The sequence below is a fragment of the Macaca fascicularis genome, chromosome 6 (assembly GCF_037993035.2).
Source record: "Macaca fascicularis isolate 582-1 chromosome 6, T2T-MFA8v1.1".
Classification (NCBI taxonomy): domain Eukaryota; kingdom Metazoa; phylum Chordata; class Mammalia; order Primates; family Cercopithecidae; genus Macaca; species Macaca fascicularis.
This window is the reverse complement of record NC_088380.1, coordinates 69,989,551-70,007,946: the sequence shown is the minus strand read 5'-3', so window position 1 is coordinate 70,007,946 and position 18,396 is coordinate 69,989,551. Positions and strand designations below refer to the sequence as shown.

Sequence of the window (18,396 nt, the reverse complement as noted above, 5' to 3'; positions counted from 1 at the left end):
ATTTTAACTCCATTTACTACTTTCACCATTTTTGCAATAACTGTCATATATTTCATTTTCTGTGTTTAAACTCACCAGATATTATTGTTATAAACAAATAACATTTATTCGTATTTACCCACATAATTATCCTTTCTGGTGTTCTTCCTTGCTGAAGTTCTGTGCTTCCAGCTAGGATCCTTTTCTTTTGCCCTAAAGAGCTACCTTTAGTTTTTCTTGTAGTGTAGGTCTACTGGATACCTGAAAAGTTTTTATTTTACCTTCATTTTTGAAGGATATTTTTGCTGGATAAAGAATTATTGGTTAGCAGTAATCATTAAATAGCATCTTTAATGTTCCATGAGCACATCAAAGATATTATTCCACTGTCTGGTCCTGTGGTGTTTCTGTTCAAGTCAGTCATCCTTGCTTCTTGGAAGGTAACTTTTTTTTTTCTAGATGTTTTAAAGACTTTTTTTCTTTATATTTGGGTTTCAGCAGTTTGCTCTATATGATGTCTCTAGATATGGTTTTCTTTCAATTTAGCCTAATTAGGCTATGCTGAGATTTATCAATATGTACTGATGTCTGTCTTCAGTTTTGGAAAATTCTTGACAATTGGCTCTTCAGATATATTTTTCTATTCCCTTCTTGCCCCTTGAGGGTCTCCAGTTACACATATTCAATAGATTATATCCCACACAGTATGCTGTTAAATCCATATAATGCATTCTTAATTCAGCTATTGCACTTTGTAGTCCCAGACTATTTCATTCTTTTTTTATAGCTTCTATTTTCTATTGGCTGTTTTTACCTTTTTATCTATTCTTTTTATCTATTTTCATTAATATCTTTTTCCTAATGGATATTTTGAAGTCTGCTAACTCCAACATCTAGATTAATGAGGAGAGATGTTTCTATTTTATACTTTCTTTTTTGATTATTGGTCACATTTTCCTAACCCTTTTTTTTTTTATTGTATGAAAGACCCATGGAGACTGAAGTTAATATTTCCCTTCAGAGAGGACTGGACTGTTCTTTTTTCAGGCTGATAGAGTGAGAGGCTCATCCCCTCAATCTAATAAATAAGCAGGATTGGGTTTGAAGTTAGGTTGCACTTTCATTATACTCAATCTAATTTCAAATGTCTTAAGGACACATGACCTATACTGTGTTTACTGCTGCCTTATTCCTTTAATGGGACTTTATTCCAAAGCACTACGGAGTTCACAAAGGGACTGCAGAAAATTTTTAGTGTTTAGAGTGTTGTTTTTCAGGTCTGGACTCCCTACTAGAGCATGGTTCTCTGCATTTTTTGCTTAACAGTTTATAAGGTCCCTAGCTCTTCTAATCTGAAAGCTGCGCCTTTCAGAGGTTGTGGATGTTGCTCTTTAGCCATCCATCCTATATAGGTTTAAAATATGAGATATATCTGAAGGAGGATTCTTACTATGTATCTGTTATAGTATATACTCTCCCTGTAGGATAACTTGATTCCTAAACTCTGAGACTACAAGAAATTTCATTCTTTTTTTAGCCAACTGTTTTAGCCTTTTTTACTCCCAAAGCTCTTAGCAAATGTCTCATGTAGAAAATTCGCTATATGTTTGGACTCCTCTTTGATAACCATAGAGACATGTCAGTCTCTATGGTTATCAAAACTTCTGCTGATTTCTATTCCCCCTCATAAAGTCCTCTGCCCATGGCTAGACTAATCTTCAGACTCAGAAAATACTCCCAGGAAAGCAAAGAGCTGGCAATATTAGCTTTCCTAGGGGGCTTTGACCATACTGGAGTTTTAATTCACCTAGTCTTCAGTTCCATCTCTCTTAAATTTATTTTTAAATATGATTTTTGTAATTTATAATTTCCCCCCAGTTATTGACACTGAGAGTGATGGCTTGCCACCATTTACTATATCCTACTCAGAAGCAGATTCCCACTCCAGTTGTTGCCAGAAATAATACACTTGACTTGTATATGCCCCTGCTCTTTCTCAGGGTTCTGTGGTTGTTTTCTCATTGTTGTACTCAGAATCGGGTCACATTCATCCCTCTAATCTGGCCTCCTGATCTGCCATTTCCATCTTTGCAGCTGCTGATCAAATGAGATTTCTACTCTTTTACTGTTGAAGCAGAAGAGGACAGCCCTGAGCTCCCTTTTGCTACTGTGTCTCAAATGTTGTATAGATGAGATCTGCTATAACTCTTCATAACATTTTTGATCACTTGGGATAAAAGGTATGACACAACATCAAGAATAACCTGCAGCTATTGCACAGACTTGGATTAATCCTGAGGACACCTTTGTACTACTTGCTCACCTCTGTATCCCAGGAGTGAGTATCCACCATCATCCCCAAGAGTACTCTACGCTTCATGATTGTAGAATAGGATAAACCTACACCTACCATGAGGTCTCGCAGAAATGGAGTAGGTTTTCCATCATCTCACTTAAGGCCTACATACTCAATCTTCATATTCTGTACCAGACTGACCACAATTTCCCAGAATGATTCACAATGAGTACATATATTGCCCACGGCTCCAACAAGGTAGTCACACAGTGATCAAACTTTAGAACACCTGAACATTTCTGAAATATTTTAAAAATTAAATGACACCATTTATTGATATCAATAGTCCATTTTGAGTTAAAAGTGATGCTGAGCTCCTTCACTTCCTTTCTGCCCCTTCTAAAAGGTTTAAAAAATCTAGTATCAGTCATCTTCTTATATCTTTGAACACTTTTACTTGGTGTCATTTATTCTGCAGGGTAGTTAGGTAAAGCACTATTTTGGGACACATTATTAAAATTGTGGGCTCTGGGCCAAGGTCAGGACTATGTGGCCACCACCCTTTCACACTAGGAGAATTTATTTATTGTGCTAACTTCAGAAGTTTTGTGGTTACTGGTTGAATTTTTAATGCACAAGCATACATGTGTACTTTTATAAATGCAAGTATTTTAAAATGAAGGCATCATATCCCACCAACATCCAATTTCATATAGAACAAGCAAGTTCTATATATGTGAAATAATGAAAAGAACAAAAATTGTGAGTGTATGTGCAAAAGGAAGAGTTGGAGGGAAAGAGGAAGGTAAAGGGAGAGGGAAGGAGGTAAAGGAAGAGGGAGGGAGGAGAGAATGAAACACTGCTCATAATTTTTAAAATAAGTTATGAAGTGGTGATACTTGAACAAAATGTACAATTTGCATTATAAGTGATTTGGGTCATAAACTTAATATAGAAGCAAAAGGCTTCTGAAATTCTAAACTCATAAGTAAACTGTGTAACAAAAATATAACCTGATTCTGCCAAACTATAAAGAAGTTCAGAATTTGCAGGCCTTTTCAAAAAATTATCTTGTGAACAAAACTGTTGTGGTTTCAGAGGAAATGTAAAGGTTAATGTACCTTTGTGCTCCAAGGCAGTCCCACGTCTACAGCATATTTTAAATTTTCTCTGACTTACTTCCAACTTTCTGAGAAGGTGGATTTCTGGGTTATATTCACACTCATGCTGTGTGAGCATGTACTGTTTTGTTTTCTATTAGAGATAATCATTCTTTTCCATGTGGAGTTCTTTGATTTATACTGAGCATGTTTAAACTTGCAGCATCAGTCTAACACCTTCAGACAAACTAATGACCAAATAAAATAATTCCCCAGGCTGTCATGAAAAATGGATGGATTGTCATAAATATATATCAGACACCGGCATTTCAGCTGCATGTTTTTCTTACAGTGAGTAAAATTAAGACATGGAATTTTTAATTTTTGTTAAAAATTCCTTTGACTTGAGTATGTTTAGAAAATAAATTCAACAATGTAGAACTTTTTGCAAAAATATTTTAGTGAAATCTCTTTGCTACTTTGCTTTGTGTATGTATGTGTACATACATATACATGTAATTATATATATGAATGATTGGTTTCTCAGGGAATAAATTAACATAGCATAGATGGAAACCATATCAGTTGGATACTGTTCAAATAAACTCAGGATTAAATGCCTGGAAATGGCAGGTATTTCAGGGAGAGGATTTACAATTGAAAGAGTCATCAGTGCAACTAGCATCTGATGAGAGATTAAAAAGTGCCAGCTCACATTTATCTAGATTATTTCCATTCCTTTTCGTATTACCCATTTTATATATTAATACATCAAATATGTATTTGTAAGAAGAAAAAAATTTAAAACATGTCTGCTTACTTATTAATTATCTTCATAGGGCAAAAAGGACAAGTATTAGCTAGTTTTATACCTGAGTTCAAGATTTTATACAAGCCTCTTTGGTTGGAAAATCTATAATTGTTTGTCTTTGCAATTTTGTGTGTGTGTGAAAAAAATCCCACTAATTTTGTGGAGCCAAAGGCATTCATGGGAATGTCTATTTTTTTCCCCACAAGATCCCCCTTTCCACCTTACTTCCACCTACCAACCATGAAAAACTAAGCCGAGAAGTAAATTTCTTAGGGAACCTATTAATGTTGTGTAGATGGCGTCTTACATGAAATAGTGTGGTATAACTTGAAATCACAGATGCTAATTTTCCAATATAACCCTGATTTTGTACAATTGTTATTTTTAATCAAGATGATTCAACCAGTATGTGATTGTGTGGTATATTAAAAAAAATTAGAAATAAAGAATAAAAAATTCTACAAGTCATGAAAGGGAAATTTATAGCCTTAAGTAATAATTTAAAGAAAGTAAAATGGATGCAAATTGACTAAGAAAGTCACCTTAATATGGTATGAAAATAACAAAATAAATCCAAAGACAGTAACAGAAAGGATTTAGTAAAGAACAGAAATGAATGTACAAAAACAAAGATACAATAGTCAATTCTCAAATTTGGTAATTTAAATGGAATAATAAAATTGACAAATAGCAATATCACAGAAAAATATGAGTAATCAGAACTCAAAGGACATAACTAGACATACAAGAGAGATTAAAATATTAAAATATTATAAACAAAGGCCAAGAAATTTGAAACAAAAAAATTATCAGCCAAAAGTTATATAAACTGACTTAGGAAGAAATTGACAAAACACAGTATAAAAAAATAAATAAAATTTTACTCATAAATAAGTAAAATTCTGAAACAAAATATTAGCAAACCAAATCTAGCAGTGTTCTAATGTCCTAACATTAGAACATCAATTACAATCTATTAATATGATTCAGTGCATTAACAAATGGAGGATGTAAAGCCATATGATCATTTCAAGAAATGCTGAAAAACCATTCACAAAATTAAACTCCATTCAAGAAAAACTACAGGTATTAGAAATTAGGAACAGATGAGAACATTCTTAAAACCTGATGAAGGGTACCTACCAAAAATACAGAGCAACAATTATACTTATTTGTAAATATTAAAAGCATTCCTTTTAAAATCAGGGATGCTATGATCACTTTTTCCATTCAAAATCAAATAGAAGTCCTAGCTCAGAAAGTCTGACAAGTACAAAGAGAAAAAAGCATATGCATTAAATTGAAAGATATAAAACTGTCCTTATTTAAGATGATATTGTCTTCACTGAAAGCCACAAAAACCTTATAATTAGACTTAAAGTAATTTCATAAGGTTGTTAACTATGATATCAACATACCAATATCAATATATTTCTAGACAACAATAAGAAACCATATAAAAATCTCAGCAAGATTGTATAATATTCAGAAAAGTAAGCTATTATATGAAAAAAGACAGGTGTTGAACACTTTGTAACAAAACATAAGGGGAGGATTCTAGATAAAGACCTAAAAAGTAAAACTACAAAATAAATATTTAAAAACTCTAAGTGAGGCCGGGCATGGTGGCTCATGCCTGTAATCCTAGGACTTTGGGAGGCCGAGGGAGGAGGATTGCTTGAGCTAGGAGTTCAAGACCAGCCTAGGCAACATAGTGAGACCCTGTGTCTACAAAAAAATATGAGCCAGGCATGGTGGCGTGCTCCTGTAGTTCCAGCTACTTGGGAGTCTGAGGTGGGAGAATTGCTTGAACTGGAAGGTTGAGGCTGCAGTGAGCTGTGATCATAGCACTGCACTCCAGCCTGGGTAACAGGGTAAGACCTTGTCTCAAAAAGAAAAGAAAGTCAAAGTGAAAACCTTTGTCGTCTGGGAATAGGGAAGAACCTAAATAAAAATTTAAGACACAAAGTGAAAAACATTTAATTATATCAAAGTTAAGAATTCCTTACAATGAAAGATACCATGGACAAACACTATGTAGATGATAAAAATGCCAGAAGAAATTTGTAATGTCTAAAGTAGATAAAAGATTAATATCTAGAATATAAAAGAAATTTTATAAAACTAATAAGGGTAGAAACCCCCTTAGTAAAATAAGCAAATTAATTACAAAACAGGCATCTGAAAGGCTAAGAAGTATTTAAAATGACATTAAACTATTACCAGATGAATGCAAATTAAAATGAGTTTCTAATTCTCATTTCCTGCCAACATTTTCCATAGTGCTAATTTTTCCCAACCTTACACACTGGTAATGGGTGTCTAGGCTAGTCATTTGGGAGAACTGTTGGCAATATTTAGTCAAGCATACTCATATACTATGACCCAGATATTCTGCTTTGGAGTCTATATACCAAAGAGATATTCACAGTCCACACTAGGATATTCATTAGAGTGTTATTTATTGTGACAGAGAGTTGGAAGTATTCTAGATAGTGAATAGATAAAATATGGCAAATGCATACCTTAGTAGAGCATTAATTAGAAATCACAGATTAGAGGTACACATAGCCACTTGGATGGATCTAAAGGCTAGTGCTAGGTGAAAAAGAAACAATGCAATATATAAAACCATTTTCATAAATTAAAAATATATGCGCAGAAACAATATACATTCTATAAGAACATAAAATGACACACATTAAGTAAACCCAATGTAATGGTTGGCTATGGGATGAGAGTGAAGTAGAAAGAAGGATATGGGGATAAAAAGAAAACAAATGAGTATGTGGAACAGTGATGATGGTATGCCATAAATTAAGTGTGACTGGGACAATTTTTCTGCACCAAAGTTTCAAAAAAGGAGAGAAGAGGACAACATAGCAAGTACATGGGAATAAATCTAGCCAAAAGATGTGCAAGATATTTATAAAAACATTATAAAACTTTACTATAGGACATCAAAGGAGATCTAAACAAATGAAGAGATAAACCATATTGATAGAAGAATTTTTACTCTAATCAATACTCCCCAAATTGATTTATACATTTAATAGGACCCCATTTCCCAAGTAGAACATAGTTTTTCATGCAACTCGACAAGATGATTTAAAAATTTATATGGAAGGGCAAAGGGCCAAAAAATTGCCAAGATACTCTTGCAGCAAAACAAATTGGAAGAGGGGATATCAAAACTTATTAAGTTTTTAGTGACTGAAACAGTATAGTATTGTTATAGGAATAAAAAATTATACCAATGGACTGAAAGACCTCAAAACGGACCACATGTGGAAATTAAAGTATGACATATTAGTACTGTAAATCAGTGAGGAAATGATACATTATTTTCAACAAATGGTAGTAGAAAAAAAATCCAAAGAAACTGGGTCTCTAACTATAACAAAGAAAGTAAATCAATTAAAAAAAAAATCAGCACAAATCGGTTTCAAAGATCTTTGAAACTATTTGAAAAATACATAGGAAAATATCTTTATGACCTTGGGGAAAGAGAAGAAATTCTTAAGCAAGTACACACCAGAAAGATGGTGAAGAAATTGAAGAACTACAATTCATTAAAATATATCAAAGTAAAAAGAACCCACAAACTGGGAGACAATAGCTGCCATTCATATAATTAACAGAAAAAAAGTCACTAGAAAATATTTTAACACTTTCAAACAACAACAAAAAATACAACCAACAGAAAATCATAAAAAGGCATTTCACAGATGAAATTTAATGATCAGTACACCTACAAAGCTATGTTCAACCCCCATCAACAATCACAGTAATGGAAATTAAAACCCCAATGAGATATCATTTTATACCTATCAAATTAGTAAAATTTAAAGGACTGAAAATATCAAATGTGGTAGACAAAGCTGGTGATAAATCATCACAACGATTTAGGAAAACGGTTTTGGTTAGTTGATGAAGTTAAAGACATGCTTTTCCTATGACCCAGCCAGTTTCTACCTGGCATTTATTCTAGAGTAACTCTTATGCTCTGGGAGTATCACAAGAGTGTTTATAGCAACACTCTATAATAAAAATTGGACCACTCAATTTTCATCAAAAAGAGAATAGATAAGTTGGGTTGGGGTATTTTCACATAATTGACTACAGTGTAGAAGTAAAAAGAATGTGGCCACACTTACTGAAATGGATGAATTTCATATTGAATGACAAAGCAAAGCAGAATATATACATTGCTACCATTATAAAAGTTAAAAGACAAGCAAAATTAAATAACATGATTAAATGTACATATGTATACTTATACAAAGAAATAATACAAAATTCAGGGGAATCAGGGTAAACAAAATAGAACTACAGAAGGTACTTCAATAATACTGGTAATTGAGGAGTCCAGTTCCTGATTAAAATCCTGTGTGTGATTTTTTTTAGGCCTCAACAGACCATTACAAAGGCTTTATCTGGCAGGATTCATGGGGAAAAGTCAGATTTGTTGTACAACCAGTGCATTACAATCTCTGAAGGGAGCTGCAGTCCAGTTCAGGCTCCCCTGGCTGCATATACACTTTCACATATTTATATTTGTATTCCCAGCACTTCGTTACTAGTTATAGTTACCTGAGGGCTTGGACAGAGTTCCTTCTGTGCCTCTACAAAGGTTTTCTTACGGAGGTTGGAGAGGGGGAAACACTCTTCTCCACTCTGACTCAGTGCCCAGTGCTTTCCCACTCCTAGCCTTTCCTCTTTGCCATGCCTCCTGACCTCAGGGTCTGAAAAACTGCTGGAGCCTTTTGTTTGGGACATTCTCCATAGTGAGTGAATCCTTCCTTCTGCCCTGCTCTATGTGGCCCTGGACCAGTGTGCACTATTGCATGAGAAAACTGAACAGGAGGAGTCAGCATTTCCTCTGGTTTTAGATTCTTGCTTACACTATTGCAGTAAATGATTAAAGGCTTAACTCTTTCATTTTTGGCTTGATACTTTAATCGGCTACTCCAGACACCTAATAACTCAGCTCTTGCCCAGCTCAGCTGAGCTCCTGGTAGAATATATGTATTTCTTATGTTGGGTGGTGTAATAATGCTACTTTGAACCTCCTCCATGAACACACATTTAAAAACTTAAGTTCTTTGGAACTCCTATGGGGAAGACAAGTAAGATGAAATCACAAAGAAGCAACTGCTTAAATTATAGCTTCTGTACTACCTCAGAATACAAGAAGACAAGGGAAAGTGTGGAGTTATCCAGAAGGTACTCCATTCTTTTAAAACTTTGGGTGTAGCGTAGAAGGTAGAATACAAGGGACTGTTTTAAAGAACACGCTTAAAATGATAAACTTTCTTTTCTTTGGTATGAATCCTTTAGGACTAGTTTTCTTATATTTGATTTCATATTTTGGGGGCTAAATGTGACCTATTTAAAACCTATCTATGGCCGGGAACAGTGGCTCACACCTGTAATCCCAGCACTTTGGGAGGCCAAGGCGGGTGGATCACCTGAGGTCATTCATTATTCAAGACCAGCCTGGCCAACATGACGAAACTCCTTCTCTACTAAAAATACAAAAATTAGCTTGGCATGGTGGCACACGCCTGTAATCCCAGTTACTTGGGAGGCTGAGGCAAGAGAACTGCTTGAACCCAGGAGGCAGAGGTTGTAGTGAGCCGAGATCGTGCCACTACACTCCAGCCTGGGCGACAGAGCCAGACTTTGTCTCAAAAAAATAAAATAAGCGAAGAAAAAATAAACAATAAAACCTATCTGTACCAAATCTCTAGATATTAAATTTTTACAGTTACCACTTTATAAAGTAGTATGTCCTTATATAATGTCCTTAAACTTTTATTCATTCAAATCGCTGTGTAAAGTTATATTCTTATGTTACTTTCTTTGAGAGTACCAATTTCATGCACCAATTTTTATTTTGCCACAATCATAGGGGCTCTGCTTCCATCTCATTTTGGTGTAGGTTATTGCTGTACTGATCTTGTTGGTCTTATGCAGAAGTTCTTCCTGTTTCCTAAAGATCACAGTTCCTCATATCTGGACTTTTCTACCAGGTCCCGTAATGTCATAATTGTTAAATAATGAAAACTGCACAGTAGTTCATGCTCTGATAAACTATGGTTTTATAAAAGATGAAATTATATTTATGTCCATATTGTATGTTCATACAGTAACAAATTCCCAAAGCAGAAAAAGGTATTAGATACTGTATTACCTTTATTCCTTATATTTTTATAGTTAATTTAGTTATAATTTAGAAAGTACTTTCACATTAGCCCATTTATCTTTACTACTATATTAGTTAGGTGGGGAAGAAATAATTATTCCTATTTTACAGATCAAAAAAAAGATCCTATGACACCTCTGAAGTCATGTTGATACTTAGACCTAAAGCCAGAAAGTGGTATTCCTCAACCACTGCACATCTCTAAGACACCCTGCCACCAAGGCTCTGTTACTTTCTATTCGTTCTAAACTTGTGGGACAACTATAAAATATTAAAACTAAATAAACTTAGCTTCTGCTAATGAATGCATTATTAGGAATCTTTATACACAGTACTAGTGCCTTTGTTCAATATTGTCACAGGATCCCTAGGGTGACACCTCGCCAGCCAGAAACCTCTGTAGCTGGCGGCATCTTCTGCCTGAGTATTGCTTGTGCCTGCTGGGCTAGTTCTCCCACTTGGTCTGGCAGGCTGTGCTTGGCTCTTACTACCGGCTCAGATCCCACATCTGCCAAGCACAAGCCAGGTGCAGAATGGCGAGGGGTGTGTGGTTGAGTGAGCGCGAGGTCCAGCCACTCTGCACAGCCAGGCATGCTGGCTGCTGTGGCGGGGCAGGGAGCTCCAGGTGCTGGCTCTGTGTTAGGCTGCGGCTGGATGCGATATACTTCATGTGGCTTCTGCTGTGGGCACCCAAGTCTGGACTAGGGAAACACAGTGGTGCCTGGAAGCCTGGAAACTCCAGGAACTGCAGAACCCCAAGGAGGGTGTCACAGCCCTGGCTCAGGGATTCTCTACCTCTGGGCTCCCCAAAGGGCTGCAGCTGTTCTTGTCTTGTCACCCTCAACGTGGTGAGCAGGGGAGAGGGGTGTGTTTTAGCCCTTATTGTGTTGCAGTTCTTTTAGTCCTGCCACTCAGAAGGTCCTGAGTTCTTGTCCCACGTTCAGGAGGAATGAGGTACGCAGACAACTGGAGGGTAAGCAAGGTGGAGAGGAGCTTCACTGAGTGGCAGAACAGATCTCAGGAGACCCACAGTGGGTAGCTCCTATCCGCAGGCAGATTGTCCCGCCGTCTCTACAGCCCTCAGTGGAGAGGAGACTCAGAGTGGGCAGCTCCTAGCCGCAGGCAGGTTGTATTGGCAGGTAGGCTGTCTCACTGTCTGCCTGAGTCTGGCTGAGTCCAGGGTTTTATGGGCTAAAGAGGGGAGGAAGTGTGTACTGACTGGTTCATGGGTAGCCATGGGCAGTCCTGGAAAAAGCACCATAAGTTCTCACTCTGGTCCATAGAACTGACAGCCCAGCCCCCAGTCTACAGGTTTGAAGGTGGGGCTTTACCAGGGACCTGTCCCCTTTCTGCCCAGGAGCCTGTCTACCTCCTGCCACCATCAACCTGCCATCCATGGTGCCCACAGTGCCCAAGCTATTCTTGCCAAGAGGTGCCTGCAGGTTGTGCTGAGCTGCCCTCAGCTCCCCTCAGCCTTCCTCCCATGCTTGTCAGTACCCAAAGTTTGGAGTGGGCCAAGGCAGCAGAGGGCTGGCATGTCAGCACTGCCCTGAGAATGTGCACACCTGGCTGGGTTGTGACAATGCCTGGGCTTGGCCTCAACTTTGCTCTGAAATTGGAGTGGGTGCCAGGAGCATGGAGAGGCCCAGCAGCAGGAGTGGGCGTTTCTGAGCCTTCAGGGGCAAGGGGGCTTCCACAGTCCCCAAGAGTACAGGGATGTCCAGGTCCGCAGCCATGGCTGGGTGGCTGCAACTTTGCCTGGGTGGGCAGGGCTCCCACCCTGTCAACTTGGAAGTGGGCAGGGCTCCCGCCTGTTCGTGGCTCCCACCTGCTCTGTGGAGTGTGCAGCCCTGGCTACGCCTCCCCGACTGCAGCTGGCTTCATAGTAGCAGCCGCTCCAGATGGGCCGCCGCCGCCATAAATATGACTTTTGTCAAATCTGATACTTTTGAGACATATTTTCATTATCTATGTACTAAACAGTGAAAGCATGGCAAAGTCTATTTAGTCATGAGTCTTCGAATTTGCTTTTATTGTATAGTCTTCATTTTCTTCCTTTGTACATCTGTAGTTTTCAGCAAGGAGATACTTAGCAAAATCCTTATTTAAAATTGATTAATACAGAAATATATTTCCTCTAATATTTCTGAGACAGGAGGAAGTTACTTTTAAGAAGAGACCTTAGACAAAATTACCAGACATTTCTTTTGGCATTAGATTTCCTTACCTCCAAAAAGATGAAATGCTTTTCTGCAGCTTGGTAGGGGCCATTTTGCAGAGTTGGATTTCTGAAAGCTTTGTTTTATTTTCAAATATTCTTTAGTAAAGAATGTTTTTGTGGCATTGTTCAATTCTAGAATAAAGCAGAAGAAAATAGGATTTTGAAACCAATTTGAGTAAAATGGCAAGAAAATGACAAGTGAATACTGTAGTATTTTGATACTATTTGATACAATTCAGACCTCTTTAAGTCAGTGAAGACAAAAGTAGATTCAACTTTTTTTTTTTTACTCAAGCAAATACAATTTCCCCAAGTTCACATTTGGTGCAACTCTGACATGCCTACACATAGAACATAAATCTACTGAGTAGCTCCTATGTCAAGTACTATGGAGTATATAATGGTAAATAAGACATCGTCCCTGACCTTAAAACAACTGTAGTCTAAAACAGTGGTCCCCAACCCCTGGGCCACAAATGGGTAGCAGTCCATGGCCTGTTAGGAACTGGGCCACACAGCAGGAGGTGAGCCATGGGCAAGTAAGCATTGCTGCCTGAGCTCTGCCTTCTGTCAGATCAGTGGCAGCATTAGATTCTCATAGGAAGTGAACCCTATTGTGAACTGCACATGCAAGGAATATAGATTGCACTCCTTATAAGAATCTAACGAATGCGCCTGTAATCCCAGCATTTTGGGAGGCTGAGGCAGGTAGATCACTTGAGGTCAGGAGTTCAAGACCAGCCTGGCCAACATGGTGGAACCCCATCTCTACTAAAAATACAAAAATTAGCTGGGTGTGGTGGCAGGCACCTGTAGTCCCAGCTACTTGGAAGGCTGAGGCAGGAGAATTGCTTGAACCTGGGAAGTGGAGGTTGCAGTGAGCTGAGCTGAGATGGCACCATTGCACTCCAGCCTGGGTGAAGAAGTGAGACTATGTCTCAAAAGAAAAAAAAAAAAATCTAACGAATGCACAATAATCTGAGGTGGAAAAGTTTCATCCTGAAACCATTCCCCGCTCAATCCTTGGAAAAGCTGTCTTCCACAAAACGGGTCCCTTATGCCAAAAAGGTTGTGGACTGGTGGTCTAAAAGAAATACACAGGTAGACAAAAAAGGGGAATAACGTGTTATGAGTGTAGCAATAGAATAGCTAGAGTGTAATCTGGGCTCAGGAGTGACAGTGAAAAGGAAAAACACTCATAGAACTTTAAACTTCATAATCTATTTCAATCTATATGTGATGGGTTGACCACCTGAGTCTATCGCTATATATTTGAGGTAATTTTAAAAACGTGAAAATAACCATTCAGAAGCTTACTAATGAGTTAAAAAGGAAATAGTCATTTGAAGTACACACAGACCAACTGGAGAACACATATGATGGTATTCACTTTAAATGGTAGAAACTCTTTATATCTGAGCCATAGAAAGCAAGGCATGATCTGAGTTGGACCGTTTAATGGAGAACAACCTCTTTGGCTGGTGCAGAGCTAGTTACTAACCTGAGAAGTAAACTAGGTTTTCCGTCAACCATCCCCTCTTACTTTCATCCCGCAATGATCACCTGTAGCATTTCCTCAGTTTCCATCCTACTTCACTGCCTTGAGCTTTGGCTCAAGTGATTTGAATTAAATTTTCTCAGTTTTTCTTAATCACTGCCTTGGGTTGATTTTTACCTAAGAAATTTAAAGGGAAAACTGATTCACAAAGTTTACAATTAACAACAAAAGGGAAAATGTGAAAAATACACTACTCTAGGCAACTGAAGTTATCTATTAACCCTGCAACTCTAACTCCCTTCCCAATCGCACACCCACGAACCAGCATACAAGTTAGAGAAAAGGTATTTTCATGCTCATCATGTATGCTAGAGGTTGATATGACTGTAGTGCATTTAAAAATCCTTCATATGTTTAAGAGTTAAATCATTTCAAGTTAGATATTCTCTCAACGGTTTCTGCAGCAATGCATAGCTGTTTTATTAAAGTCCACTTTTCCCACTGCCCATTTACAGCCCTTTAGTGTAAGATGCTTATGGCACTATCACTTGGTTAAAGGGGCTTGTCAGTGTCATTCATATTGATGAAGAAAATGAGAGAAGTTATCAAATAACATTCATTTACAGTAATATGGTCTTTTTCTTAGGGCTTAACAACTAAGATTCAGGGTATTTTCTGAGAGGTTAAAAATCCCCCCAAATAAGTGGTATTGTATTAACTCTTGGGAAAATTGACTCACAACTTTCTAAATGCCCTTGGAAATGAGACCCATGTGGTGTGTCATATGGCACATAATGCAAACGAAGGTGAAGAGTCTGCAACTTAGGGATTCTTATTATTCCTTCCCTTCCCTTCCTTTTCCTCTCCCTCTTCCTCCTCCTTCCGGAAAATTGGTAGCCATGTTCTAAAATGTTGAGCAATAACTGGAGAATCCCATTGCATTACCCTCTCTTAATACTGAGAACTTATTTGGAAATGTAATTGAATTCTAGTACAGCAGATCAAAAGGACATTGTAAAAGTCATCTAATACCTGCAGTTTTGATAACTGGCCACAAACTTTCTAGGGGGTAGATGAGAGAAGTGAAAGTAATAATGATGTCCATGACATTTTGTTTCCTGTCTTCAAGGAACTTAACTACACAATGTACTTTTAAGCTACTTAAACTCGTATATTAAAGCACTGAAGCAGGCAAGGGTTAGAAATATTTTTATAACACCTATTAGAGAAGCTGCTATATTGAAATTTGCAAGATGAGATAGGAATCGTACCTGCAACATACCGTTGAACATATACAACTGCATGTGCTTACTATAATCTCATGAGACCAATTTTGGATGATGTAATATAGTATACTTGTTTGGAAAGATGGTTAAAAGAGGATCCAGAAGCCCTTGTCCCTCCATTGCTGGGCCAAATAAGAAGTGGTTTCCAACGCTTCTTAACTGGAGGGCCTTCCACAAGTCACAGAACTTCTCTTTGTACCAACTTCCTGCTGTATCTCCTGCAGACATTTATCTTGCACCTGCTATATGCATGGCACTTTGCTGATCCAGCTAGGAATACAGAGATGAATTAAATGTAATTGCTGTCTGTAGGGCATTGTACTAGATCAGCGATTCCAGAATGTTTGGCTGGATATCAAAATCACCTAGGGTGCTTGTTAAAATGACAAATTCTAGCACCTCACCCAGACATGTGCAAGCACAATTGCTGTGTATTTGACTTGGGAGTCTATGCTTTCTAACAAGCTGCTTGGGTGATTCTGATGCACAGATAGATTTGATAACAACTAGATGAAATGGTCCTTTTCTGTAATTAAATTATTTGAATTTATTTAAATATGTTAAGGTTTATCTCATTCCATTATAAAACTTTACTAACCTTATCCAAGGATATCGTTCTTTCTGTAGCTCTGTGTTGCCCCATTCCAGTGACATTTGAATTTGGAAATGTAGAATTTGGCAACATACAATATTCAATACTACACTTCCTAAAATTACCTGGAAGAAACATTAAGAAAAATCTGAAGGCAGACTAAGATGTACAGCTTGGAGTAAAAGGTGATGAAAACTACCTTTATCTCCTCCTCAGCCGATGCTACCTATTAGGCTGTCGATGCTTATTTAAACACATAATTTATTGCATTTAATCAGTATTTAATATTGTTGAGTATGCTAGAAAAAGACAAAAAAACAATATCCTGGAAAGATCTCAAGTGTATTTCAATTATACATTTAGTTAAATGTGGTTGTAGTGGCAGTGGAAACAGCAGCATTTTTGTGTGACACTATCAGTGACTGTTAGAATAAAATAATTCTAGTCTTAATTTGCCTGAGGGCAGGAGGCAATCACCAACTACATAAGATCAGAATTCACATTATTACAGGATGTATTACCATGAGGTTTCACGGTATTATATCACAATTTATAAAAGAACGACCACACATATTAGGATAACTTTAAACCACAGACTTCATCAATATGGTGGTGCAACTTCGATTTCAGCATTATGCTTAAATTTTGGTAACTTTTTATGTAAACAATTCATTATATAAGTAAATATGTTGAGAATAGTTTTAGGCATTCTGCTAAATGCAGGAGTTAAAGCTGTATGATAGGTAAAGTATTATTAAATCCTATCTAGTAAAAAGATAATTCTAAAGTTACAAGTGTTTTGATAAGTTTATTCAGGGTGCCCTAGTCTTATTCAGGAGGGGAAGATAAGAACATTATTATAAATATAAGGCACAGTCATTTAAGTGGACCTAATAGTATTATGTTCAAATGTAAAAGACTAGGAGATGTATGTCTAGCCATCTCATTCAGATTACTGATGGCCTTGTTTACCCATTTAAAATTATCTCATAATTCTGAAGGCTTTTTCTCCTCAGAATTCCGTTCTTTGTTCTTTGTTGTTGGATATATTATTTTTTTTCCTGGAGATACAAACTGCAAAAAAATGATCTGATAAATTTATAATGTGTTCTTCTACTACTACTACTACTACTACTACTACTACTACTACTACTACTGCTAGACTACTTCAAGAGTTTTGCATTATATACCTATGTTTAGGATGGGTCCTGCCCTTGAGAGGAGATCTGACTATCCCAAGTTTCAATATGTGCTGCATATGCTTATTTATAGGCATTCTTTGGCTCCAGGAACTTAATGTACAATAAAGGACACATTTGCAAGGAATAGACAAGACTAGGAATCAGAGTCCCAGTAAGTGATCTGTGTAAAAAGGGAGACCTCTACCAAAATAATGTTTACCAGCTGATGCTAAATCCTCAATACTTAACATAGCTTTTGGTTTAGTAATATCTTGTGAGGTGATCTTTAGAACTTTAAATCTCATTTCACTCTTATCCTTTAATACGTTGGTTTTACTATTTTTTTCCAATGGTATATAACTAAAATAGTTTTCTTTGTATTGTTGAACAGTAGGCAAGAGTATGGTTCAGTGAGGATGCTGTGCTAAGTACATCTGCTATTCTTAAGTAAGAATGGAGAGGGGTTAATATATTTGGCATTTGACCCACCTTCTGTGTCAATAAAAATTCACAAACTGTCTTAAAACCATCTTCGGGGCTTCACGAGCAATGCTTGCTTTGTACCTTTACAAGGGTAAGAAAGTTTCACTTGCAAGGGACCCTTCTGGTGAAACTCATTTTGTATTCATGTGAGGCACTCAAAATACTTATTTATAAGGTGAACAACACAAGTTAGTGAAAAGTTTGGGTTTACTGTTAAAGCTTATATTCAACAGAAAATTATCAGTTTGAATCACAGAAATTAGAACAGTTTAAGTCTCAGAGCCAGCTCTCGAGACATAGCAGGTGCTCACCAAGTGATAGCTGCCAGGTTTACTAGTAACGGCACACCCTGTGGGATCTGGGGCCAAAACAGCATACTTCATATGCTGGGAAAGGAGACACCAACCAGGAATATCTCACCCCATGCCGACGAATGCTTATGTATGTATCTTCTGGAAGTAAACTTGGAGGAGTGATCAGCAAGATAGCTGACTACAGACACCTGGCATTCATCTCCCACCTCCTCATGGGAAAGGACTAAGGGAACAAATATACAGCTAGGATTTGACTTGAGCGTTGAAGGCCGAGTGCTGGAGTGCAGCACAGGAGTGGAGATGCACCTGTGGTCACTGGAAGTCCAGGAGGGCAGTGTGGAGGCACCTGACTTCTGCACCCCCATCTCCCCGACTAAGATCAGATCTGTTTGGGGTCCAGATGGACTTCCATGTCGGGAAAAGGGAA

The 18,396-nt window shown here is 37.4% G+C and overlaps 1 protein-coding gene across 15 annotated transcripts in view; it reads right to left on the bottom strand.

Annotated features, from left to right (window-relative positions):
• RNF180 (ring finger protein 180) overlaps nt 1–18,396 on the bottom strand; it is a 242,256-nt gene that overhangs the window by 45,210 nt on the left and 178,650 nt on the right. For 13 of the 15 annotated variants that reach the window (XR_012414538.1, XR_012414537.1, XR_012414539.1 and 10 more), the window contains one exon: nt 12,622–12,747. Coding sequence is in view for 12 of the 15 variants with exons in the window: in XM_045393761.3 (XP_045249696.2) it covers nt 12,622–12,747 (126 nt within the window). In the remaining 3 variants the exon portion in view is untranslated. Of the gene's footprint in view, nt 1–12,621; nt 12,748–18,396 lie in introns of those variants that run through there. The other 2 variants (XM_073995139.1, XM_073995140.1) reach the window with 1 other exon arrangement.